Consider the following 26,240-nt stretch of genomic DNA (forward strand, 5'->3'; position numbering starts at 1 on the left):
CGATTAAATAGGGAGTGAATCTAGACCGTCCGTGCGTGATTCAATATGGGCCGTCCGTGCGCGATTTCAATATGGGCCGTCCGTGCGCGTGGGAATGGAAGTCAGCTGTTCGATCGAGCGCACGCGGATCGCCCATGTGACTCCCCCCCACGTGACCTCCCACGTCAGCGCCTCTGCCACCTGGTGCGTCCTGGTTGGTCGGGGTTGTTTACCGGGCGTCTGACGTTGCGTAATTTTTTTAAATTGCGTTTTGACTCTCGACTTTCAATTTTTCTTTTAAAAATATCTACAGAATCTAAAATTTCATCAATTTTTCTCAAAATTGTTTTCAATTAAATCCTTAACTAATTTTTTCACCATTATTATTATTATTTCATTAAATTAAATTAAAATAAAATAAACCGAATTAAATTTAATTAATAAATAATTACATATATATAAAAATCAAAAAATTAAATGTTGGGTGTTACATATTACGTTATTATTAATATATTATAATTTTGATATTTCATCAGTCATGTATTTAACTGATTTTTAAATTATTATTATATTAATAACTTGTAAATTATTATTTTGGACAATAATCTATTATTCATTCTCAAATATATATATATATATATATAAAGTGGGAACTATGTGAGTCAATAGAAGTTGGGATTGTGAATAGATACATATATATATATGTATGTATATAAGGGAAAACACAAGAGACCTAGAACTTGGGAAATTGGACAGAGGAGCCACATCTATGTCTTGGTAGCAATGGGCATTGTATGAACTGGGAGCCAGAGGTGTCAACGCACATGTAAATCTGGTACAGTTGACTGTTCCCATATGAATCCACATTGCATTCTATTCCAACACTAACTCCACTTTCCTCTTCTATTGCTTTCCTAATTTCATCCAATTCGTAGAACCCATCATCTGCTTTAATTCCTGTAACAATTTAAACTATAAATATATATATAGACATATAAAAGAAATATTATATTACATAAATAAAATTAATTAGTATTACCTGCAATATTAAGAATTTTGAGGAGATTAATTTTGTCTTTCAATTTGAGAGCTGCCTCAAAGTATTCACGTTGGTCAAGTTCGGACTCGGAGCAGGTGCCATGTTTGACCCATTCATGTGTCCAGAACTTTGTACCGTCGTTGCTGGGACACGACAGTGTTGGCCAATTCTTTTCCAAACTGCTTTTCAGGTCTGAGATCTACCAAATATATACCACAATATATATACATACATACATACATACATACATACCCACGTATTATTAAACTCATATATTTATACGCATATAAAAATCAGCTATGTTAGAGTAAACCCAGATGAGCAATTAGTATTTACTGCAATATTCAAGGCTCAAATAGGCATTTATATATACAAGTAGTTGAGATGAAATTTGGAAATGAAATATTATTCTTAACATAGTTACAATACTACGATTAAGGGCACGTTCAAATAAACATTTAGATTGTATACCACATATATGCATATACATATATATACATATATATATATACACAGATAGAGATTCAAAGGTTAGGCACCCCATAAAGGCTATAATAAATATATGCATATATATATATATATGTACAGATAGATAGAATATTGGTATGTAGATATAATACCTGAGATTTGTCAAAGACGCTATCAGGATTACAGTTTGATGGGTAGGAGCCGTCGTTGTAGTTAGGCCAAAGTCCGTGAATCCCAAAATCAGCAGCTGGCTTTCCAGATTTCGGATAGCAACAGCTATGCTTTGTGTCACAATATGATCCCGGCCACTGTATGCACATATACATACATCATATCATATCATATCATATCATATACATACACAATTAACTAGACACACACACACACACACACATATATATATAGGTGTACCTGTTGAACAAAGTAGAAGAAATCAAAGTCCTGACTGAGAGAGAAACAATCTAGTGATAGAAATTGTAATATGATGAGAAGGTTGACAATGGCGGAATAGTTGAGCTTCATATCTTTTTTCTTTACAGAATCTTGCTCGTTGAGTTTTGAAGATGAGACAGGATGCTACACACACACACACACACACACATATATACGCTAGCAGAGGATTTATGGGAAAAAAAATGCTGAAGGATCTGTCATAGGAATATGCGAGAAGCAGAAGCTACGCGGTCGCCAAGCTTGCAAGTTACTATTTTATTGTCATTACGTACATGCATCTCCAAAACCCTGGTTCACACGTTCTTCCTCGTTCTTATTTCATTATTATTATTATTATTATTTTATAAAAGAAACAGATATAAAATATATTATTCCATCATTATTTAATCATAATACATATATATTTTAAAGCATAATTAAATAAATTATACTTACATTTTCGATTCCGCAACTATAAATTTTTATTTTTACGTGTATGGGAAGCTTCAAGTTCTTATCTTATTTGGTTTATTAAATGTCTTTTGAAGTTGCTTGTGGGTATTATTATAAGCTCTGATAGCTTTAAATGTAATGTTTAATAAATTATGGTTGTTATGTGTAGGTTTTTATCATTTCAATCATATTTGTTTGTATTCAATTTACAAAAAATATTTATGCCGTATAAATTTTTACATTCGTTATTTATTAACGTGATTGTATGTGTTGTTATATATATATTAATATTTAAAAATTAACTAATTAATATTTATATATGAATTATATATTAATATATGAATTTCTAATAATTTGTGTAAAAAAAGACATTGAGATGAACAATGAACAGAAAAAAAAACAAGTATTCATCTTTAATTATAAATTTACTTAATTGAAATAATCATAACGTATTTAAAATTTAATTTAATATTAAAAAATAACTAATTTTATTTTACGATATATAATTATATGAATTTAAACTTAGTGATTTACTAATTTTATTTTATAAATATATAGATTAAAAAAATTTGTTCCTAAAGTATCAAGTATTAATCTATGCATTTTGTTTATAAACTCGTAATATTTATTTATTAATAGCAAACCATGCTTACTTAATTCTATAAATTGTTTATGTTTTGGAATAAATTAATAAATAAAGTGAAACTTATTTTTAAATTCTTACTCAAATGTAATTGTAAGATTGCCAAAAAAAAAAAAATGTTTTCAAAATTATAAAAATTCATTAGGTTGATTGTGATTTTATTTAAACTTTCCACTCTCCAACAATCCTTTGATATATTTTTAATTATCAACTTTATATATACGAACAATATAGTTAAATATATATAATAAAAGTGTTTTAACTTAAAAAAGTAGATCATATTCTTAATATATCGTGCTTACCATCGAATATTATTTTCATCTAAAAATATAATAAATGCAAGAAGACTTAACTCAACTTAGTTATAATAGTTTTACATAATTTTTTTTTTGTCAAAAAATGTAATAAAATCACTTATATTTAACTCAATTTGGTTACTGTAATATAACAAAATATTACTTTTGTCCAGAGATGTAATAAAACTCGATGAGACTTAACTTAATTTAACCACTGCAATTTTACTAATATACTAGTTCTTAATTATCGTGACTTATTAATATATTAATAAGTTAAGTTTTCAATTCAAATGAATCAAACATTATATATTGGTCATTGTGACTTTATAAAATACTACTTTCATAAAAAAATATAATACACTCGTTGAGATTTAATTTAACTTAGTCATCACAACTCTACCAATATACTAATATTTAGTCATTACAGTTCCATTAATACATTCATGATGCACCTACAAAATTGAGTTTTATGTTTTTAGTGAGTTTTAAACTCTTAACTTTTAAATAAAATAAAAAATTTTTAACCATCATATCTAAATTCAATACGTAAATCATATAAAAAAAACGGTAAAAACATGTATTTAATTTTAATACATAAATCAGTTAAAAAAACTTAAAAGAAATAGATTAACTTATTAGTAAGACAATGAGTTCCATTAATTTTCAAATTATTATTTTCAACAATAATCTATTATTCATCCTCAAACATATATATATATATATATATATAAAGTAGGAATTATGTGAGTCAATAGAAGTTGGGATTGTGAATAGATACATATATATATATATATGTATGTATGTATGTATATAAGGGAAAACACAAGAGACCTAAAACTTGGGAAATTGGATAGAGGAGCCACATCTATGTCTTGGTAGCAATGGGCATTGTATGAACTGAGAGCCAGAGGTGTCAACGCACATGTAAATCTGGTACAGTTGACTATTCCCATATGAATCCACATTGCATTCTATTCCAACACTAACTCCACTTTCCTCTTCTATTGCTTTCCTAATTTCATCCAATTCGTAGAACCCATCATCTGCTTCAATTCCTGTAACAATTTTAAAAGAATTATATAACAAATATATATATCATTTTACATAGAAAAATTTTTGGAATGAAATTAATTAGTATTACCTGCATTATTAAGAATTTTGAGGAGATTAATTTTGTCTTTCAATTTGAGAGCTGCCTCAAAGTATTCATGCTGGTCAAGTTCGGACTCGGAGCAGGTGCCATGTTTGATCCATTCATGTGTCCAGAACTTTGTCCCGTCGTTGCTGGGGCACGACAGTGTTGGCCAGTTCTTTTCCATACTGCTTATCAAGTCTGAAATCTACCAAATACGTACCACAATATACATATATATATATATATATGTACATACCCACATATTGTTAAAGCCATAATCATCATATATATATGTGTACACATAAAAATCAGTTATATTAGAGTAAACCCAGATGAGCAATTGGCTTATACTGCAATATTTAAGGGTCAAATAGGCATTTGCATTGTATAATGTATTAGAGATAAGTGTAATTAGAGATAGCTAGCTTGGTTATGTCTCTCTCCCTCCTGAGAAGAGGTAGAGATTCAAAGGTTAGGCATCCTAGAGAGGTTATAAAATATATATATATATATAGATATATAGATATAGTACCTGAGATTTATCAAAGGCGCTATCAGGATCACAGTTTGATGGGTAGGAGCCATCGTTGTAGTTAGGCCAAAGTCCATGAATCCCAAAATCAGAAGCTGGCTTTCCAGACGTGGGATAGCAACAGCTATTCTTTGTGTCACAATATGATCCCGGCCACTACATGCACATGTACATTTATCATATCATATCAACTCACAACACACACAAGCGCACACACACACAATTAATTAGACATATATGTATATAGATAGATAGACAGACGTACCTGTTGAACAAAGTAGAAGAAATCAAAGTCCTGGCCGAGAGAGAAACAATGGAGTGATAGAAACAGTGATATGAAGAGAAGGTTGACAATGGCGGAACGGTTGAGCTTCATATCTTTTTTCTCTACAGAATTGGACTTGTTGAGTTTCGAAGATGACAAAGGATGCTATATATATATATATATAGATATATATATATTCTAGTCAAGGATTTATAGGAAAAAGAAAAAGGGGAGAGGCAGAAGCTTCATGGTTGCCAAGCTTGCAAGTTCTTATTCTATTGTCATTACGTATGTACGTATCCAAAACCCAGATCTACACGTTCTTTCTCATTCTTATTTTATTATTGTTATTATTATTTTTTAATAAAAGAGACAGATACAAAATATATTATTTTATAATTATTTGATCATAATTTATATATTTTAATGCATAAATAAATAAATTATAACTTACATTTTCCGCTTCATAATCATAAATTTTTATTTCTACGTGTACGAGGAGCTTCAATTTCTTATCTTATTTCGTTTATTTAATGTCTTTGGAGGTTGCTTGTGGTTCACATGGTTTATGTGTTTACATTACATCTATATATATGTATATACCTTTGTACACATGGTTTAATAGATTATAGGTGTGATGTCTAGTTTTTCATTCAAAAGTTTTAATAGGACAAATCAATCATATTTATTCTAAATAAAAAAAAAAAAAAAACTCTAAAAAGGGAGACGAAGACTAAAAAGAGCATAAGAAGATAAAAGCAAGTGAAGTGGAAAACAACATGTCGCGGGGAATAAAGCATAATGGAATCAAAACACAACATGACTGATTACGTGAGCCGAGAACACAAAAATATAGTACTTTTCAACGTGATTGGGGTAAAATAAAGTAGAGAATAAAAAAATAAGACTTCTGGTGTAATAAGACAAGTACGACTAAGTATTTTTTCATTATAAAGACCGATTGATGATGATAAAAGTTAAATATGATGATCCGATATAAGTTTAAGATTTATAAAAAAAGTTACGATATTTTTTTTATAATTCTAACATCATGTGTTATAATAAAATATTTTATTTATTATTGAATAACATATCCATATATATATACAAGTTTAGAAAAAAAAAATTCAATCATATCCAAACACTTCATCACTTAGCCATATTTACTAAAATATATTTTTTACAAAATAATTAGACAAACAAAAGTTACTTTGGGATCATAAGAACATTTTAACTTATCTACTAAATAATTACACTATATATCATATAATTTTTAACTATATATATATATATAAACATACTAACAACGGATCAAAGATTCAATATAATTTTTTTTTAAAAAAAAGATAGTTCATGGTATACAATTATGTGAACTTAAACTTAGTGATCTACTAATTTTATTTTGTAAGTATATACATTAAAAAAATTATTCTTATAGTATAAAGTATCACCTATTAATCTCTATCTCTTGCTTACATACTCATAATATTTATTTATTAATAGCAAACTATGATTACTTAATTATATTCAAACTTTTCACTGGAATATTTTTTAATTATCAATTTTTATATATTAACAATATGGTAAATATAGATAATAAAATTTTTTTAAATTAAGAAAAATTATGCCGGATTCTTCGTCTGTTGTGGCCATTCTACGTAAAACAATTTAATACCATAAAATATTCTTTTTGTTAAGTTTTTAATTCAAATGAATCAAATATTATATGTTTTGTGTCTAAAAATATAAGAGATTTAATACAATTTGATCGTTCTAATCCAATTAATGTACTAATATTTGGTCACTATATTTTTATTAATACACTAATGAATTAAGTTTTCAATTCAACTGAATTAAAATGTTAAAGGTTAGTTACTATCAATTCATAATATATTCACGAAGTTGTGAATTCTATGTTCGTAGTGAGATTCACACTCGTAATTTTTAAATATAATAAAAAAATATTAATATGTATTTACAGTTAATAGGTAAACAATTTAAAAAACTCAAATAATACAAATTCATAACCATAAGTTAGTAAAACAAAGAGTCTCGTATAAGTTATTATTTTCAAGAATCTATCTATCATTCATCCTCAAATGTATATATATATATATAAAGTGGGAATTATTTGAGTCAACAGAAGTTGGGTTTGTGAATACATATATATATATATATATATATATAAATGTATATAAGGGAAAACACAAGAGACCTAAAACTTGGGAAATTGGACAGAGCAGCCACATCTGCGTCTGGGTATCAATGGACATTGTATGAATTGGGAGCCTGACTTGTCAACACACATATAAATCTGGTAGAGCTGACTGTTCCCACATGGATCCACATTGCATTCTATTCCAACACTGACTCCACTTTCCTCTTCTATTACTTTCCTAATTTCCTCCAGTTCGTAGAACCCATCGTCTGCTTCAATTCCTGTACCATTTTTTTTTTAAAAAAAATATAAGTATTATTTTACATAAAAATTAAAAAAAAATTACAATAAAATTAAATTCATATACCTGCACTAATAAGAATTTGGAGGAGATTAATTTTCTCTTTCAATTTCAGAGCTGCTTCGAAGTATTCATGTTGGTCGAGTTCGGACTCGGAGCAGGTGCCATGTTTGATCCATTCATGTGTCCAGAACTTTGTACCGTCGTTGCTGGGACATGACAGTGTTGGCCAGCTCTTTTCCAAACTACTCATCAGGTCTGAAATCTACCACACGTATACCACAACATATGCATATATACCCACATATTAATAAAGGTGTAATCATCATGTTTATATATATACATATGAATACCAGTTATGTTTAAGTAAACCCAAATGAGCAATTAGTATGTACTGCAATATTCAAGGGTCAATTGGGCACTGAGAATGAAATTTGGAGATGAAATATTATTCTTAAGCTAGTTACAAATAGACATCCATTGTATAATAATGGTGCAAAATTGTGTATATAAATAGTATATTGTTAAAAAAGAATTTAAGAGATAAGCTAAGTTTACGTAAAATTTTACTAGAAATGGGAGGAAAAAAAAAAGAGATTAATAAAAAAAAAATCAAGTTTTTATTTATAATTATTGCAAAAAAATCTACAAATATATATATATGTATAAACACTATCATAACTTTTAAATTTTCAAATAAGTAAATTATAATTAACTTTAATTCATGAACCAAAATCATGTACGAAAACTTAAAAAACACATATTGAAATTTAATTCATGAATCATAATCATTTAAAAAAAATTAAAATATACATATTTATAATATTAATTCTTTATAAAGTAAAAGATTCCTTTAAGTATTTTTAATTTGAGAGCCTTTTTAGTTCACAAGTTATTATTTTCAACCTGTATCAGTGTACATTACCCATGGTAGCTAGCTAGCTTGGTTATGCCTCTCTCCCTCCACAGAGGAGGTGGAATTTCGAAGGTTAGGCATCCCATAAAAGCTATAATATACATATATATATATATAATTGATTGATATATAGGTATAGTACCTGAGATTTATCAAAGACATTGTCAGGATCACAGTTTGATGGGTAGGAGCCATTGTTGTAGTTGGGCCAAAGTCCATGAATCCCAAAATCAGCAGCTGGCTTTCCAGATTTTGGATAGCAACAACTATGCTTTGTGTCACAATATGATCCCGGCCACTGTATGCACATATACATACATCATACCATATCATATCATATATATACATTAGTAAATAGACATATATATATATATATATAGAGAGAGAGAGATGTACCAGTTGAACAAAGTAGAAGAAATCAAAGTCCTGGCTGAGAGATAAACAGTGGAGTGATAAAAACTGTAATATGAAGAGAAGGTTGACAATGGCGGAATGGTTGAGCTTCATATCTTTTTTCTTTACTGAATTTGGCTTGTTGAGTTTTCAATATGAGAAACGATGCTACATATATATATATATATATATATATATACACACACACTAGTCGAGGATTTATAGGGAAAAAAAAGGGGAAATTCAGTAGCTTCGTGCTTGCCAAGCTTGAAAGTTATTATTTTATTGGCATTAGGTATATACATATCCAAAATCCAGATTTACATGTTCTTTTTTGTTCTTATTTTATTATTGTTATTATTATTTTGTAATAAAAGAAACAGATACAGACAATACATTATTTAATCATAACTTATATATTTTATTATAAAAATTTGATCCGAGATTAGTTTTAAAGTTTAAAAAATGTATAAAAATATAATTTTTAAATAAATAAATTTTTATTTACTATAAAATTAAGAAAAAAATAAGTTGATGATGAAATTAAAAATAATTTTTAAAAAAATGAGTGAAAATTTAAGTTCGAATAATATTTTTGAAAGAAAAATCAGAAACTGCAGGTCAAAATGCAATAAAAAAAAATTGCTACATAAGACCGCGCAGTCGGCAGCTTCGACGAACATGACCACGCCGTGTGACAACGCACGCTGACTCAATACCACGTGGGAGGCTACGCTGGCAATTCGCGTATCCGCGATCGAATGGCCCAGATGCGTTCCTGCGCGGGTGGATAGTCCGGATCCATTTTCTCATAATGCGCGATCGGATTGTCGTGATTAAACATGATGAACGATTCAGATTCGTTTCTTTTTTAAACGCAATCGGACGGTCGAGATCAAATCACGATGAACGACCCAAATTCATTTCTTCTTTAAATGCAATCGAACGATCGAGATCAAACACGATGAACGGTCCAGATTTAAGCGAGATAGATGTAAATATCTCGCATCACACCGAATCCAAACCCTAACCGCCAGCCCCCTGCCGGAAAAGAGAGCCGACCGCTGCTGCCATCGGAGCCACCTCCAACCGCCAAAAAAGGTAAAAATTCTCCTATTCACTCGGATTTTGATTCTGAATACTTTTATGACCAAATCGGAGCAAAAAAAACGGCGGATGAGCAGGAAACCACAGGTAAAGCTCGTTGGTGCCGCCGCAAACAAAATCCGAAATTGCCTCCAATAAGTCTCTTTCCGTTTCCTGTTTCGTGCAATTTTTTTACCATTGTGTCTATTGTTTTATTTTATACATGTTGACTGAAGAAAAATACTCAGCCGCGAAAGTGAGCCAACGGAACCGTTAGTACCGAAAAATTTTGCCGCCGTTAGGTTTTCGTTTTTTGATTTTTTTTTGGAGCTAACTAAGGTCCTCTAACGTGTTTTCTCGCATATATGAGTATAAAACTGGTCAAACTTGGCCGAAAATGGTCAGATTGAGGCAAATTATTGACGCAAACGGCGGCATCGCTGTGCCAGAATTTTAAAATTGGTCAGAAAAGTTTTTAATACCGATTTTAGATTTTTTAGAGTATTTTTATGTACGTGAATCGTGTTTTAATCTTCGCAGAAAAATTTAAAAAACCCTAAGACCAACAGTTGGTGCAACTGAAAGTTCGGTGTTTCGGATACCGATTCGAATAAAAATCCCTCACTTTATTCCCTGTTATAGAATTAAAATTTAATTATCAATAATACGGTATTTTACGTAATTTAAAAAATTTCGATAATTAATTAAATGTTACTAATAGAGTCAGAACCAGTTATTTATTATTATTTGTCTTGTTTAATCAATGACTTGATTTTACAGCTTTAAATGCATGATAACATATTAGAATTGGTAAAATGATTCAGTTGTGTTTCCTTGATGCATGTATTGTTTGTCTTACGTTGATTTACGGTTAAATTGTGAAACTAAAAATTAAATATAAATGAAAAATTGACTGGTTAAGTGAATGACTAAATGGTAGTCTTACTGAATATCATAGGAGATAGTGGACGGACCGAGTACATAGGGAACCATACCGTGAATATCTCATCATACCGAACGGGGTATCGATGATTGATATTTTTGGCACTCATACCGGACGGGGTATAAGGACGACCCGTTTTACCCTTATACCAGACGAAATATTGATAAATAATATTTTTGGTGCTCACACCGAATGGAGTATGAGGACGATTGGTTAGTTGACAATGTTAGATAATGGTTCACGCATAGTAAGACATCTCTATGGATCTCAAGGTTATCATTAGGCAAATAAAGAGAGAAAATTATTATTGTTGCTCACTTGAATATAATATTGTAATGTTATTTGAATTCTTATCTCTATAAGTCAATTTTGGAAATCTAGCAAATGGTAAATATATACAATAAATGATTTTCTTTATGATAAATAAATTTACTCAAATCAAGAGCTCTATTGATTATTTTTATAATTTTTACCAACCTTCAATTTCTGTATCGATGAGTAGTGTGATATTTTTACTGAAGTAGCGTACATCACAATTTCATTAACTATTTCATATCAAGATAAACAAAACCCAGATCCCGATAAAAAAAAGAATTATGAATAATTCACCAAAATTAGTGAAGATCATCCTACAATACTTAGCATATTACATTTTATTTATTTCTTTGATTTTATTTATTTATTTTAAAAGGTTCGTTTTTGTAACTTTATTGAGCATTCTAAATTATTATGTAAAAAATATAAACTCTAAACTCTATTGTTTCACTTCTGTATTTAATTTATAATTTTTTTTTTTAAATTTCGAGTCTTTACAGTTATTGTATTATTAAATAAATTATACTAATATTTTAAATTTAAAAATCATAAATTTTCATTTCTACGTGTATGGGAAGGTTGACTTTCTTATCTTATTTCGTTTATTTAATGTTTTTCGAGGTTGCTCGTGCTTCACATGGTTTATATATATATATATATATATATATATATATGTATGGAAGTCTAAGATAGCTAAATATTTAATATTGTTCCAATTAATGCGTGAAATTATTTAGGAATAAATTATTATAGCTATGATAGCTTTAAATGTAATGTCTAATAAAAAGTATTTGTAAAATTTAAAAAAAAAATTAAAATAACAAACATTCACGTAATTGAATATAAATTTCTTTAGTTGAAATAATTATTATAGGTTAAAAGTTAATCAATTGAAATTTAATTCAACTTGATTACTACAGTCTCATATAATGTACTTTTTATTAGAAAATACAATAAATTCGTCGTCGAGAGTTAATTCAATTTCGTTATAGCAACTTCACTAATATACTAATATTTGGTCATCGCAACCCTATTAAAATATTAATAGGATAAGTTATTAATTTTATTAAATCAGTTATTATAAATTGATCACTGTTAACTCATAATACACCTATAAAATTAAAAAAATTTATATTTTTAACGATATTTAAATTCGTAACATTCAATTGAAATACAAAAATCTTAACTACCAGACTATTACTATATTGTTATCGTATATACTTAATAAAAGTTTGAATTGATTGAACACGATTAAATGATTTCTTATATATAATATGCAAAAATAAGCATACATACTTCTGATAACATATAAGTAGAAAAATATCATGAATCAAAGGAAAATCAAAAGGAAGGGAACTGAATTTGAGAGTCACATTTGCCATGGGGAAAAATAGGGCATTGGATGAACTCAGAGCCCGAGGAGTCAACGCACATGTAAACCTGATAAAGTTGACTGTTCCCAGATTCATCTTTGTTGCATTCTATCCATGCACTGTATCCACTTCCTTCTTCTATGGCTTTCTTGATACTTTCTAAGCTGTAAAATTCGTCATTTGGGTGTATATCTGCAGTAATTAAACATATTTTTAATTAAAAATTATATGATACATGATGAATATTATTATATATACTTTTACCGGCATCTGTAAGAAATTTGAGGAGATCAGCTTGTTTCTTCAAATCAAGAGCTGCTTGGAAGTAAGCACGTTGGTCAAGAACAGATTCAGAGCAGGTTCCATGTTTTTCCCACTCGTGCGTCCAAAACCCTAAGCCATTGCTACTTGGGCATGCCAGTGATGGCCAGCTCTTCCTCATCCTGCCCGAAAGATCTGATATCTACATATATATACACACACACACACCATTACGTACACACAGCAACGTTGCATGTATATGGATAATAGAAGAAGAAGAAAGAGAAATTAATAGAAAATTTCAAGTGGGTATATATAAACATTAATGAAACTTATAAAATTTCAAATACACAAGTTATAATCAAGTATAATTTATGAATCATAATTAAATCTAAATTGTGATATTCATAAGTTACATTTAATTTAATTTGTTAATAAGATAAAGAGTTTAATCATGTTTAATTATTTAAATTTAATTTTTTATTTTTAATAATAAATAATAATTAAAAATAATAGTAAATGGTAGTAAAAAAAAAAATAAAGGTGACAAATGATACAGTATATACACCTCAAAATATGTAAAAAAAAAAAAATACAATATCAATTTTTTTTTAATTAATAATAGAAAATTATGTAGATATAGTTTTATTTCATGGTTGACCAAAGAATTCAATAATGGTAATAATAAATATATAATAAAATATTAATAAATGAATTGAAGAAAACGAAAAGGTTAAAAAGAGCTCTATTTATCTGGTGGCTATAATCACTGAGAAAAGATTATTATATTAATTATAAGTACTTATTATATATAATTAACGTTAAATGCATCGGGTCCTATTATACAGCCTTGTGGCCGGCGTAAAATTTTCTGGAGTGTAATATACATATATATATATATATATATATATATATACATACACACACACACATGACAATTCCAAAGCAAAAAACAGTAGATGGTAACATTCTATGATACTGACAAGGAAAGAGATGATGAATTTGCTCAAACGAAATCTCTTTAGTTTAAAGCAAATACCCAATATTTCCTTTTCTTTCTTTCCATTTTTACCAAATAAAAAGATATGTATATGTATATGTATATGTAAGGAAGGGATTGTAAAGATTGGAACCTCAGATGGGTTGAAAGGACTATCAGGATCGCAGTTAGATGGGTATGAACCATCCTTGTAATTAGGCCAGAGTCCATGAATCCCAAAATCTGAATCAGGCTTCCCGATTGTTGGGTAGCAGCAACTTTTCTTTGTGTCGCAGTATGATCCTGGCCACTGCATTCATGGCTTCTCATCATGCATCTATACATACACACACATATATACATAGTTTTCAAGTGTAGAGGATGATTACTTACTTGCTGAACAAAGTAGAAGAAATCGAAATCCCGAGCTTCACACACCCACTGTGTTATCAAGATTGAGATCAAGATCATTGCAGAATAAGAGTACTTCATCTTCTTAAACCCTCTCCGCGAATGGGTCTGTTGAGTTTAGTTTTAGGTTGATATTTAACAGATGGGAAAATGAAATGGTGAAGATGAAGATGTATTTATAGACGAAAATGGAAAGTTATATATACATATACACAGAGAATCGGGAACCGGGATATGCTCATAAAGTGTGTAGATATCTTTACGAATTTAGTTAATGTCCGGACACTGTAACGTTCACTTATCTCCATGATTGGTTGAATTTTATGTCGTACCCATTTTGATTTTCACTGCATTTTTAACTTTTCAGGGAAATACATAAATACCCAGAAAAGGAATCGTTTCAGGCATCTTTTGCTTATATTCCTTGCTTTAGTTTCTTCCCCTATCCACCTCTTACACCCAACACATCATATAATAATATATATATATAATCATAATAATAAATACCTTCCTGATTTTAAAGATCATATATAACGTAAAAACAATGTAAAGAGTGTGAAGGCAAAGCATGTGGAAGGGTGTGAATATAGGAAACTAAAGTTTGGTGGGTGGGAACTCGAGAGCGTATCTGATTGGCGAGAGTTCTTCAAATGGAGTTGGGTTAGTGTGCGTACACACTGCGGAGGAACCAAAATTCAAAGCTACTGACTGCTTGAGAGACAACAAATTGAGTCAAAATTGAGCAGTATTTACATTTGATTTTTAAAAAGCTCTGTTAAATTGAATAGCTGGGTTCTGGTACCTCTGTCGCCATTCCTATCCAGATCCAAGCAGAGTCAAAACAAGGTAGAATCCCCGAGTTTGACTTAGTGAGTTTTATGTTTGAGTTAACTTAATGAGTTGACTCAGTGCAAAATCAGTATTTTTCTTACACAAGTAAATTACTGAATCAAATCTCAACATAACAACTTAGGAACATAGTAAATTTAGGGTTTTAACAACGGTTTAATATTTAATAGACTACGTATCAATTAACAACCATTCTAAACATTGAATTTAGTTCATTTAAAGAGAGCTTGAATTCAAGCTTGAACTTCAGTAAGTTTAAACTATATACAATTTGAGCTTCATAAACTCAACGTAAAAATTCATTTAATATACTATTTACTTTAACTTAATTTTTCACAAATTTATTTAATGTGTACATTATATTTTGATACAATACTTTTATGCTTCAATTTGTCTCGGGTAGATAAATGAATCTTTTTCCATGCTAGAATTCAGGTTTGAGTTCAAACTTGATAAAATCCAAACAAACTTGATCAGGTTTGAGTTTCTGCCAAAAAATCAGTATCTCACCTGTCCAATTATACCTGCTTGATCTCAGAAACCCGCCAGAACATGAAATTTGCCAATAATGATCAACAAGCAGGTCAAGATAAGATGAAAATGGCATTGATCTTGTCTTTCTTCCTGGTCTTCACATAAGAGTCGAATAGTCAATCTTCAAGGCTCTTGATTTCACCGGAAAATTTTCACAAGACCAGCCAAGAAACTTTGTATGTTGATAAGTACTTGAACTACATAACTCTGGTTAAACAAATCGTATTACCAGAAATCCCCACAAGAGCACTTCCCATCTTTAAAATGATGGAACCGCTGAACATCTCTAAGAATTATTTCCCTATCGAAGATCAAAGATATAAGTTTAGCAGCAGAATGGCAATCCCCACAAACTCTTAAGTTCTTCACTACCCGAATTGTTGTCCCAGGAGTAGTATTCAGGAGTCCAAATGCAATGGCTAGTTTCTCACTGTGATATCTAAGTGTAATTTCCTTGTCGTCATCTTCCATGTCTGGATGAACAACAAGGGAAGTATCTGGTACATACCCTGCAATCTTTAGTTCCTTCACTAACTCATCGAGTGCCCGATGCAAATCTGTAGAAACAGAATTCACACCATCCCCTGAGAAGAATTCGTGAACTACATTGTTCACCTCAATGGAACTACACCCAGGAATCTTTACCACTCCTCTGTCTTTCATCATTTTTCGGAGATAATCTACATCTTCCCACTTCCCTGCTCTGGCTAATAAGTTTGATAAGATCACATAATCTCCACCATGAGAATCATCAAGTTCAAAAATTCGCCCAATAACCTTCTTTCCCAACTCTATATTTCCATGACTACTACAAGAAGATAACAATGTTCGCCATAGTATTGGAGTAGGCTCAATTGGCAATTCATCTATGAACTTATAAGCCCTATCCAAATATCCAGCTCTACCTAGTAAATCCACCATACACCCATAATGCTTGATACCGGGGATAATTCTGTGCTCCTCGCTCATGTAAGAGAAATACTTGAAACCCTCCTCCACAAGTCCAGTGTGGCTACAAGCATATAAAAGTCCCAGAAATGTGATATTATCAGGTTTCACTTGTGCCCTTCTCATTTCTTCGAACAATGACATGGCTTGATGACCTTGTCCATGAGTTGCGTAAGCCATGATCATAGCTGACCATGCTTGTGTATCTTTTACAGCCATGTTTTCAAAGATAGAAACTGCATCCTTCAAGCTCCCACACTTAGCATACATATCTACAAGTGCAGTATTCACTTTCACATATTTATGAAACCCATACTTCTTCACATATTCATGTATCCACTTCCCTAAATCCAGTGCTCCTAACAGAGCACAGCAAGACAGAACACTGAGCAAAGTAACATCTGTAGGCTTCAGATTTCTCCCCTGCAACTCCCGGAACAATGACAAAGCTTCATTGGGTCTACTGATTTTAGCATTAGCCGTGATTATTGCGTTATAAGACACGACACAGGGCTCTACAATCTTATCAAAAACCAACCGAGCTGCATCCACATCCTTGCATTCAGTATACATATTCACTAACGTAGGACGGACATATATATTGTCATTTAGCCCTACTTTGACAGCAAAGCAATGTAATTGCTTGCCTTCTTCCAATGCCTTAGCACCCGAACAAGCCTTGATAAGGGAAGGAAACGTGTAATCATCCGGGAGGAGACCACAGCATAAGACATCAACAAAGAGGGAAATAGCTTGAAGCGGCGTGTTGGAACGAGAATACCCCCGAGCCATGGAGTTAAACATGACTATATCTGGTTCAGGAATGTCATCGAACAGTTGGTGGGCATGCGCCATAGATGAGGAAGACGGATTCTCGGTACAGAAATTAATGAGCTTGGTGAGGACAGAAGGGTCATTCTGGAGATGGGTTTTAATGGTGAAAGCTTGTATTTGCTTCAGCTCTCGAAGAGTGGAGCACCTGGGTAGCAGAGAAAGTGGGTTTGGTGATGGACATGGGGGTGCCGCCGCTGTCGCCGGTGTCGCCATTGTCGTCGCTCAATTGAATCGTGAGGTCGTGGAGGGAAGAGAGGGATAAAAAGGTGTTTACTGGAAGACCAATAATTTTTTCTGACACGTGGAGTGTCCAACTATTCGACGGAATGCTGACGTGGCATATATTGCGTATGAGTACTCACACTGTAGTATATTTATACATAAGCTGGTTTGAAAGTGGAAAGAAACAAAACAAAACAAAACTGGTTGGGTTTTGAAGTCCTCGGAAACAACGTTATTAGGGTTTTGCAGATATTTTCGTCGTCATCTTGTCTCTTCGTTCATTTATACTCTCTGGGAATGTACCTTTCTGGTATGCTCAAACTCTTATATTGATTATCTTCCTCCTTTCATTTCTTTATGTGCATTTATATATTTGCGTTGTTTCATTATCTAACATATATACCTATATATTTCTCTCACACATATATATATATATATAGATATACATATATTCGCTCTGGCATGTTGGTGGGACTCTGTTTTTTATTTTACCTTTCAGCGGATATTTCTGGTTTTAGCCATGGACATTGCTTATATGTATATACTGCGGACAGCCATATATTTCGTCATTCTTTACCGTATGCAAATTTGATGTGAATCTCATTTTCTGATTATCTATATATGTATATACTATTCTTTTTCTCAAACTTAATATTTGGAACACTGAGACTCTAATGAAATCTCGCAGTAGAAATTTTCAGGAGATAAAATGGAGGAAGAGAGATTGTGTCTGGTAGAAGATGTGCAATTAGCTAGACTGGACAAGGTAGAAAAGGCACATGAGAGAGATAATACTCATTTGATGATTCTTGCACGCTCTGCAGAATTAATGTCAGAATCGGAAGTAATAGCTTCGGAAAGTGGTAGCTATGACTATAATTACAGTTTTTTTCTTTGAAATTTTATAACTTGTTTATATAGCTACAGGCACTTAAAATTACTCGTTTGCTGGTATTTTATTTTCATATTTTCAGATGAGAATCTCTATAAGCTTGATTCAGTGGGAGTAGTTGCTTATAGACCAAGTGAAAAAGATGGCTCCATTGACAAAACAAAACGGCTTCGATTAAGTCAAATTAGGCATCAAGCTCGGATTAAGAATTGTTTACCGGTACCAAGGACGTTAAGGGAATGCAAAGGTGTGCAAAGAGAACAAAGAAAAAGCCGACTTACTCAAATTCGGCATCAAGCTCGGTCCAAAATTCATGTGTTATCGTTATCTCAAGTGGAGACTGGAGGATGTCCAAATGGCAACTTGATAAAAGGATTAACCAACTTAACAGAAGTTCGGAATCAAGCTCATTCTCCATTAAACTCAACTGAGAATACTATGGATTTGCAAGAAAGGAATGGAGAGCATGTCGAAAGCAATTTGGATCGATATGTATGTGAAGGTAAGCAAGTAATTCATAGTTAGGGGAATGGTGTGTTCCGTGCTTAATATTTGTGCATTCCAGTGATTCTATGCTGGAATTCTTAGGAATTCAAGGCATGTAGTGAAACTTTTGCATATCTGTTTCAGACATTGTGGGCTTGTATGGAATGTTTGCCGATTGCTATATATGATTTCATCAATAGGGTAAACCAAGCAGATTGGTCGGCCTTTTGTTTAGCTTGTTTAAATCCTTTCTTCTGCCTTCTGCAGAGGTTTATGAATGAAACATGTTTTGTTCCTCAAGATGTAGCATGGTTTGCAAAGATAGATACAGTTACTTATTCTTTAGCTGCACTCTGGTATCGAAAGAACTACGGTGTTCTATTTTCATCACATTGCATGGATGATATACAAATATTTTTAGAATAAACACCCATATCCTCAAGATATCCTCTATCAAAAGAATATCTAGTTCCTCATTCGTATTTTACCAACTAATAAGTGCTCATATATTTCATACAAATTGGAGGTGCTGGAGAATTATACCTTCTGATTCAATATGTCCGAAAATTCATATATTCAGTGTACAGAGAAATAGATGCCGGGTTTACAACAAGAATAATGACTAGAATTAATTAATGCCTTCTTGGTGTTTTTTTACATCTGCAATATCTTTTTTTTTTTTGTAAATCTTGGAATAGAAATTATATGATTGTGAATGTTCTGATTATTGTCCTTGATTTCTTTGAGATGGCAGTGGATTTGGAAGACGAGAACAGGATGATGCATGTGAAAGGAAGAGTACGCTTAAGTCACATAAGACGTGTAGCCCGGATGGGTGATGCATTTCATTTGCAACGATGTTGGAATTCTGTATAGCAGTGATATTGGTACGAATTCTTTCTCTTTTAGTAAATCAAACATAAGTTAACTCCGTCATGTATTTTTCAAGTAAATTCCTAGCGAAAGAATGGTTGTGGCAATTGAAGTCTTGTATGATCCCAGTGCAGGAGAATGCAATGTAGATTTCTGAGGCTGTGAATGCTCAACTGATATTGGTTAAAGGTCCCTTCTTTTGTGTCTTGATTCCTGAATTCGAGCTGAATAGAAGAAGTTAGCGAATTCAGGTAAATCCGCTTTTGACACCTTTTAAAAGGTTTCGATGGTAAATTTTTGTTAAATTCTTCTCCTTGTAAAGTTTGGAACTTTATTTGTTACTGTCATGAAATTTGACTTCGATTTAAATTTTGCAACTTTATTCAATCTGGCGCTTACACTAACCGAGACTACCAAGTTATTTTGTTATAAATAGTTCTTTGCCCATCTTGTGTCCTACAGATGATTCACAATTTGTTTCAAAGAAGAATATGTGCCTACCACACCCACAATGAGCCAACCATCAAAATCCCTACAATCATCATTAATTCTAACCCAAACCTTTGAGCAGCTTTATTGATGTGTAGATAGCACAGACATGGCAACAAGAATGAGCCAGTGACACACAAAAATGCACCAGTAAACACCATTACGTTCCCGAAAAACAGATTTGTCAAGGCCACAATTAAAGTGCTGGTAACAATTGCTTTTCTCATGATGATATTAAGAGACCGGCTGTTACGGAACCTAGGGAATGCTTCCTCAATAGCTGTAGTGATAGGAGTAATTATAACTGCATACTTGGTTAAGGGACTGATTAGGTGGTGTAAATTGCTATCTGTGTGCTTATTTTTCTTATAGGAAGATTTAAAGTCATTTGAGACTTGAGATATTCTCCATACATCAGGTAGCCTAGAACTGCCATGGATCCATAGTTGATGGTGCTTGTAATGAAGCAGACGAGTAAAACCTGCAATTAGCAGCAACAAGTTGAAGAATGACAATCACTTGAAAAAAAGCAAATATGCAAAGGAAAAACGAGAGCAAATTTTCAATAATAAAATGATGAAAAAATGGGAATGATAAGTCATCGGCTGAATAGTTTATATATTTTTGTTTTTGAGATAAAAAGAATGCAGTATATTAAATCAACAGCACCAAGGGGTGTCACCCATTTGCAAGATATTTTCAGCTCTGTTAGTGTATCAAGAACATTTCTAAAATTGTCCAACTAACTTATAAATGCCATGACTCGAAATTAAAGAATAAAAAACATGTATCCATCTATTCCTAACTTTAGACATCTCACCCTTCAATCCTCTCTTTTTAAATCACCCATTGGCTAAATAGTTTATGTATACCTCATTCTATAAAAGTTTGTGGATTCGAGTTAAATCTGTATTTCCCTGTATTCTTGTACGATAATTGGTATGTATGTATCACCTAATCATGAACTGTCTATGCTTATGCCAAAAGAAAAAAAAAAAAAGAGAAGTAGTCTATCCCTTACCTTAGAGAATTGGGTCTGGTCTTCCATTGAGTTGCATAATGTAGGGAAAACTGCATGGCCATGGTAGTAAAAGGCAAACAAACTTATAGCAGTAGGAATTCCTATCACATTCAGAAGCTTTCCTCTTTCATGGGATCCCAAACCATCAACAGCGCCAACCCAAAAGCACAACTAACAACGATAATGCAAACCAAGACACCACCGGCCGATGCATAAGCCAACAGTCCCAGGCTCCTGAACCATGTTGTTGGCCAGATTATAAGTGCAGTTAGCAAAACAAAGGCTTGCTTTCCTCCAATTTTCAGCCCAGCAACTGGGAATCTCGTGTTTGGAAACAGCTTATCTAGATTGTCACCTTCTAATATCAGAAACTCAACTGCAACTAAATACAGTTCCAGATACATGAAAATAGACACAATAGCTCTTCCTTTGTTCCCGAAAGCAAGGCCACCAATGTCAGGATATGTTTTGATAAATGGATTTGCATCCATACAATGCTTTAGAAGTAGCTAGTATACTAACAGAAAAAGAAGTATCAAACTCAACCATCCTCCCTGAGAAAGTGCAAATGGAATTGATATTATTCCCACCCCTGAAGAATCATATTCACTGATTAGTCATGAGATTACATAGTAGTCATGAGATGAACCCATTATCAGTAAAGATCTTGTATGCTTTGCATGAAATAGGCCAAATTGGAAAAGAAAACTTTTGGTCATAGTTGGTCAATTGGATAGGGACTAAATATGAAAAACACAGTAAAATGCTTCTAAATTATGACCGATGCTAAGAGATTTGAAAGATTTAGATAGCAGTTTTATATATGTGTAACTCTGCAGATCCTGTTTGCTGCAAAAAGAACCAGTTCATCATCCACAAGCTCACCAAAAATTTCATCCCTTCCAATAATGAACCAAAAGCTCGAAAAGAACCATTGAGAAGCGCGTGAACAGTATATCTTGAAATATGGAGTGATGACAGAAGCAAAGTGCCTTAACCTGAATGACAAGGAATGATGTGGCTCTACTTTCATAGATGGGCTTCCCTCATAACTGGCAAATTCTCAGTACGTTTGGTGAGAGCATGGAATGTGAAGCAACTAACTGAAAGAACTGAAACTTTGCGGAGCTTTTTGTATTGTTTCTAAATCTGCAATCAATCCATTTGTATTTCATGAGATTAACAAGGAGCATGTATCTGACTCTGAATTCTGGTTAGTCACTAAGAATTTTACAGCATGAAATCCAACTCCATGGATATTCTTAAATCAGCTTGTCTAGCAGCATGGCATGGAGCTCTAAACTGGTTGAATTTCCAGCCAGTTACTGTTTATTGATAGAAAGGACAGGGATATGTCCTGTAACTTTTCGAGAAGTAGCCAACAAGGTGATGATGATGATGATTTTTGCTACTGGAAAAGTACTGATAACTTCTTAAATCATCTAAACTGAAGCAGCACACGAAGAAACTTGCTATCGACACTCCAATTCTTTATGTTGTAGTAGAATAAAGCAAGGAAGAGAGATAACTGATAAGGTATCGAGTCCATTGAAACAAGTCCGTAGGACACTAGTTACAAACACCATATGCAGAAGTTTGCTACCAAAATGGCAAGGAGAATATTATTGATTTACCAACTTTACAAACACCATACTCTTTTCTCTACTAATTAATATTATCAATTATGGTTTAGATAAGTAATTATTATTATTATTTTTTGTTATAGTACATAAATATTTATTCATTAACCTACAAATATATATACATATAATGAGTTATCGTGATATTTTTAAATAATAATTTCTTAACACTCGAGTAATTGACCAAAAAATATGCTAATAGAAAGAGTAAAGCGATATATCAAATTTACAAAGGAAAGAATGAAAGAAATTGATTTATTTCGACAAAAGAAAGAATGAAAAAAATAGCTTGTGCATTATGTTCGAAGTACATATGGGTATTAGGTCAAATGACTTTATCATAAAGAACGACGCTAATTTGATCATTAATTTTAATTAAAAAGATGTAAGTCAATTTTTAATATATATTTTTACACACGACACAATAGTGTTATTTGAGAGTAAATTTAACATCATTGGTTTATATATTAAATTAAATAAAAATTAAAAATATATTTGTATATTTAATTAAGTGGAAAAAAAAAAGTTTATAATATATCTAGAAGGACATATTATTGTGGTTATTCTTGCAATATTAGTGTATATATTTGAATATACATATTTGAGAAACTATATTGAGTTACTTTTATGGGTATATCTATTAAAAAGAAGATAACTTTATCGAGTACTAAATAGTAAAATCATCAAAAAATTCATTGAAGAAAGTCATGGTTTCATAAACCATTCCTCACTTTCTGTCAACAAGACTTTTTTAAGAACTTTATAAAGAAATAAACAGAGAAAATAAAATAAATTTCATCATAAGAATCCCATACTTTCCCTAATACAAATCCCAATATCTGCTATACATGTTATAAATACATGATATAAGTTCGATTTGTTTAAATGGAACTCTGGAACCTTATTTGACTCGTGGATTTAAACTAATCGAGATATGCACTCGTAACTTTTTTTAAAAAAGAAAAAAATCTTTGTACTAAGCACAAATCTTTTACATTTGAAATCGAGTTATTTTGTTCTAAATAGTTCTTATCCGATCTTGTGTCTTACAGATGATTCACAATTTGTTTCAAAGAATAGTATGTACCCACCACACCAACAAATGAGCCAACCACCAAAATCCCGACAATTATTGTTAACTCTAACCCGAACCTTTGAGCAGCTTTATTGATGCTTAGATAGCACATACATGGCAACAAGAGTGAGCCAGTGACGCTCAAAAATGCACCAGTAAACGCCATTAGGTATCCAAAAAACGGAACTGTCAAGGCCAAAATTACAGTGCTGATAACAATTGCTGTTCTCATGATGATACTAAGAGACCTCCTGTTATGGAAATAAGGGAATGCTTCTTCAATAGCTGTAGCAATAGGAGTAACTATAACTGCATACTTGGTTAAGGGATTGATTAGAGTGGTGTAAATTGCTATCTGTGTGCTTATTTTTCTTGTGGGAAGATTTAAAGTCACTTGAGACTGGAGATGTTCTCCAAACATCAGGTAGCCTAGAACTGCCATGGATACGTAGTTGATGGTGCTTGTAATGAAGCAGACAAGTAAAACCTGCAATTAGCTATAGTTTGTAAATACTTCCTTTTATAATAGTTCGTATGTTCGAGTTAAACTTTGTGTTTTCGTGTGTTTTTGTATTATAATTGATGTGTATATGTCATTTAATTATAAATTATATGTTCTTGTATCTAAAAAAATAAAGAGAAGTAGTCTAGCCCTTACCTTAGAGAACTTGCTCCGGTCTTTCATTGAGTTGCATAATGTAGGAAAAACTGTATGGCCACAGTAACAAAAGACAAAGAAACTTATAGCAGTAGGAATTCCTCTCACATTCAGAAGCTTTCCTCTTTCATGGAATCCCAAACCATCAACAGCACCAACCCATAAAACACAACCAACAACGATAACAGAAGCCAAGACACCACCAGCCGATACATAAGCCAACAATTCCAGGCTCCTTAACCATGTCGTTGGTAAGACTATAAGTGCAGCTAGCAAAACAAAGGCTTGCTTTCCTCCAATTTTCAGCCCACCAACCGTGATCCTCATGTTTGGAAACAGCTTATCTAGATTATCACCTTCTAATATCAGAAACTCCACTGCAACTAAATACAATTCCAGATACATGACGATAGACACGATAGCTCTTCCTTTGTTCCCGAAAGCAAGGCCACCAATGTCAGGATATGTTTTGATAACCGGATTTGCATCCATACAACGGTTTAGAAGTAGGCCAGTATACCAACAGAGAATAGCTACCAGAAAAAGAAGTATCAAACTCAACCATCCTCCCTCAGAAAGTGCAAATGGGATTGATAGTATTCCCACCCCTGAAGAATCATATTTACCGACTAGTCATGAGATTACGAAGGAATGGATGAACCCATTATCAGTAAATGCATTGCATGAAATGGGCCAAATTCAAAAAGAAATTTTGGGCATAGTTGTTCACTTGGGTAGGGACTAAACTAAATAGGAAAAAGACTGTCAAATGCTTCAAAATTGTGACCTGTATTGCTAGATTTGAAAGATTGACTCTGAATTTTGGATAGTCACTATGAATTTTACAGCATGAAACAAAACTCCATAGATATTCGCAAGTCAGCTTGTCTAGCAGCAAGGCATGGAGATCCAAACTGGTTGATTTTCCAGCCTGTAACTTTCTTGAAGTAGACAACATGATGATGATGATGGTAATGATGATTTTTTGCTACTGAAAACTACTAAAAATTTCTTAAATCAACTACACTGAAGCAGCATGCATATATATACTTATCTAAGCATTTTAAGTTAGTAGAATAAACCAGGGAAGAGGCATACCTGATAAGGCATTGAGTCCATTGAAACAAGTTCTGAGGACACCAGTGCCTTTGCCTAATTCTTGGTTTTGTGGGAGCTGGTTTTGGCTCTCTAATCTTTCTGCTTTTGGCTTTAGACACCCCATACTTTTTGTCACCCACAAAGCCAAAAACCCTCTACTTTTATAGAGGGAAGAATGTGAGTTTATAATGTGTAGGGCCATAAAGTTACATACACACAGTGTGTATATTCATTAATTTGACA

At 32.1% G+C, this 26,240-nt stretch overlaps 7 protein-coding genes and 1 pseudogene across 23 annotated transcripts; 1 reads left to right on the forward strand and 7 right to left on the reverse strand.

Annotated features, from left to right (window-relative positions):
* Positions 1 to 637: 637 nt before the first annotated feature.
* RNS3 (ribonuclease 3) lies at positions 638 to 2,091 on the reverse strand. Its single transcript, XM_022034870.2, has 4 exons — positions 1,898 to 2,091; positions 1,639 to 1,794; positions 1,019 to 1,217; positions 638 to 936 (listed from the first exon to the last, which is right to left on the reverse strand). The coding sequence occupies exons 1-4, from the start codon at positions 2,006 to 2,008 to the stop codon at positions 713 to 715; spliced, it is 690 nt and encodes a 229-aa protein (XP_021890562.1). The 5' UTR covers positions 2,009 to 2,091; the 3' UTR covers positions 638 to 712.
* A 1,983-nt stretch (positions 2,092 to 4,074) lies between these two features.
* Positions 4,075 to 5,406, reverse strand: LOC110809142 (ribonuclease 3-like). The gene is made up of 4 exons (XM_022034871.2): positions 5,243 to 5,406; positions 4,978 to 5,133; positions 4,452 to 4,650; positions 4,075 to 4,365 (listed from the first exon to the last, which is right to left on the reverse strand). The coding sequence occupies exons 1-4, from the start codon at positions 5,351 to 5,353 to the stop codon at positions 4,142 to 4,144; spliced, it is 690 nt and encodes a 229-aa protein (XP_021890563.1). The 5' UTR covers positions 5,354 to 5,406; the 3' UTR covers positions 4,075 to 4,141.
* A 1,941-nt stretch (positions 5,407 to 7,347) lies between these two features.
* LOC110809167 (ribonuclease 3-like) lies at positions 7,348 to 9,168 on the reverse strand. The gene is made up of 4 exons (XM_022034905.2): positions 9,014 to 9,168; positions 8,760 to 8,915; positions 7,768 to 7,966; positions 7,348 to 7,681 (listed from the first exon to the last, which is right to left on the reverse strand). The coding sequence occupies exons 1-4, from the start codon at positions 9,122 to 9,124 to the stop codon at positions 7,458 to 7,460; spliced, it is 690 nt and encodes a 229-aa protein (XP_021890597.1). The 5' UTR covers positions 9,125 to 9,168; the 3' UTR covers positions 7,348 to 7,457.
* Positions 9,169 to 12,595: 3,427 nt separating this feature from the next.
* On the reverse strand, positions 12,596 to 14,763 carry LOC110809140 (ribonuclease 1-like). Its single transcript, XM_022034867.2, has 4 exons — positions 14,361 to 14,763; positions 14,122 to 14,277; positions 12,992 to 13,190; positions 12,596 to 12,919 (listed from the first exon to the last, which is right to left on the reverse strand). Exons 1-4 carry the CDS (start codon positions 14,457 to 14,459, stop codon positions 12,696 to 12,698), a joined length of 678 nt encoding a protein of 225 aa, XP_021890559.2. The 5' UTR covers positions 14,460 to 14,763; the 3' UTR covers positions 12,596 to 12,695.
* A 154-nt stretch (positions 14,764 to 14,917) lies between these two features.
* On the forward strand, positions 14,918 to 22,793 carry LOC110809139 (uncharacterized). Of its 11 annotated transcripts, none has more exons than XR_015816807.1 (6): positions 14,918 to 15,224; positions 18,454 to 18,628; positions 18,740 to 19,159; positions 19,898 to 20,030; positions 20,146 to 20,267; positions 22,366 to 22,793. XR_015816807.1 is itself a non-coding variant. In XM_088212571.1 (5 exons), exons 1-4 carry the CDS (start codon positions 18,286 to 18,288, stop codon positions 20,017 to 20,019), a joined length of 762 nt encoding a protein of 253 aa, XP_088068697.1. In that variant the 5' UTR covers positions 18,098 to 18,285; the 3' UTR covers positions 20,020 to 20,030; positions 20,151 to 20,403. The 11 variants fall into 11 exon arrangements, 2 of the variants coding, with proteins under 2 accessions (XP_088068697.1, XP_088068696.1); XR_015816808.1 differs by having other exon boundaries at positions 18,467 to 18,628; XR_015816804.1 differs by lacking the exon at positions 14,918 to 15,224 and adding an exon at positions 17,949 to 18,075.
* Positions 15,514 to 17,890, reverse strand: OTP85 (Pentatricopeptide repeat (PPR) superfamily protein). Its single transcript, XM_022034865.2, has one exon. The coding sequence runs from the start codon at positions 17,754 to 17,756 to the stop codon at positions 15,987 to 15,989; it is 1,770 nt and encodes a 589-aa protein (XP_021890557.1). The 5' UTR covers positions 17,757 to 17,890; the 3' UTR covers positions 15,514 to 15,986.
* On the reverse strand, positions 20,390 to 22,780 carry LOC110809129 (amino acid transporter AVT1I pseudogene; annotated as a pseudogene). Its single transcript, XR_015816889.1, has 3 exons — positions 22,761 to 22,780; positions 21,527 to 22,135; positions 20,390 to 20,986 (listed from the first exon to the last, which is right to left on the reverse strand). The product of XR_015816889.1 is annotated as an amino acid transporter AVT1I pseudogene (transcript).
* A 1,144-nt stretch (positions 22,794 to 23,937) lies between the features above and the next one.
* Positions 23,938 to 26,154, reverse strand: LOC110809149 (amino acid transporter AVT1I-like). Of its 6 annotated transcripts, XM_088212576.1 has the most exons (4): positions 25,998 to 26,149; positions 25,687 to 25,897; positions 24,900 to 25,507; positions 23,938 to 24,728 (listed from the first exon to the last, which is right to left on the reverse strand). In XM_088212576.1, exons 3-4 carry the CDS (start codon positions 25,389 to 25,391, stop codon positions 24,213 to 24,215), a joined length of 1,008 nt encoding a protein of 335 aa, XP_088068702.1. In that variant the 5' UTR covers positions 25,392 to 25,507; positions 25,687 to 25,897; positions 25,998 to 26,149; the 3' UTR covers positions 23,938 to 24,212. The 6 variants fall into 6 exon arrangements, with proteins under 6 accessions (XP_088068702.1, XP_021890575.1, XP_088068698.1 ...); XM_022034883.2 differs by lacking the exon at positions 25,687 to 25,897 and having other exon boundaries at positions 25,998 to 26,154; XM_088212572.1 differs by lacking the exon at positions 25,687 to 25,897 and having other exon boundaries at positions 24,900 to 25,432; positions 25,998 to 26,150.
* Between the last annotated feature and the right edge of the window lie 86 nt (positions 26,155 to 26,240).

This window comes from Carica papaya, chromosome 2 (genome assembly GCF_054855325.1).
Source record: "Carica papaya isolate Zhongbai chromosome 2, ASM5485532v1, whole genome shotgun sequence".
Taxonomy (NCBI): domain Eukaryota; kingdom Viridiplantae; phylum Streptophyta; class Magnoliopsida; order Brassicales; family Caricaceae; genus Carica; species Carica papaya.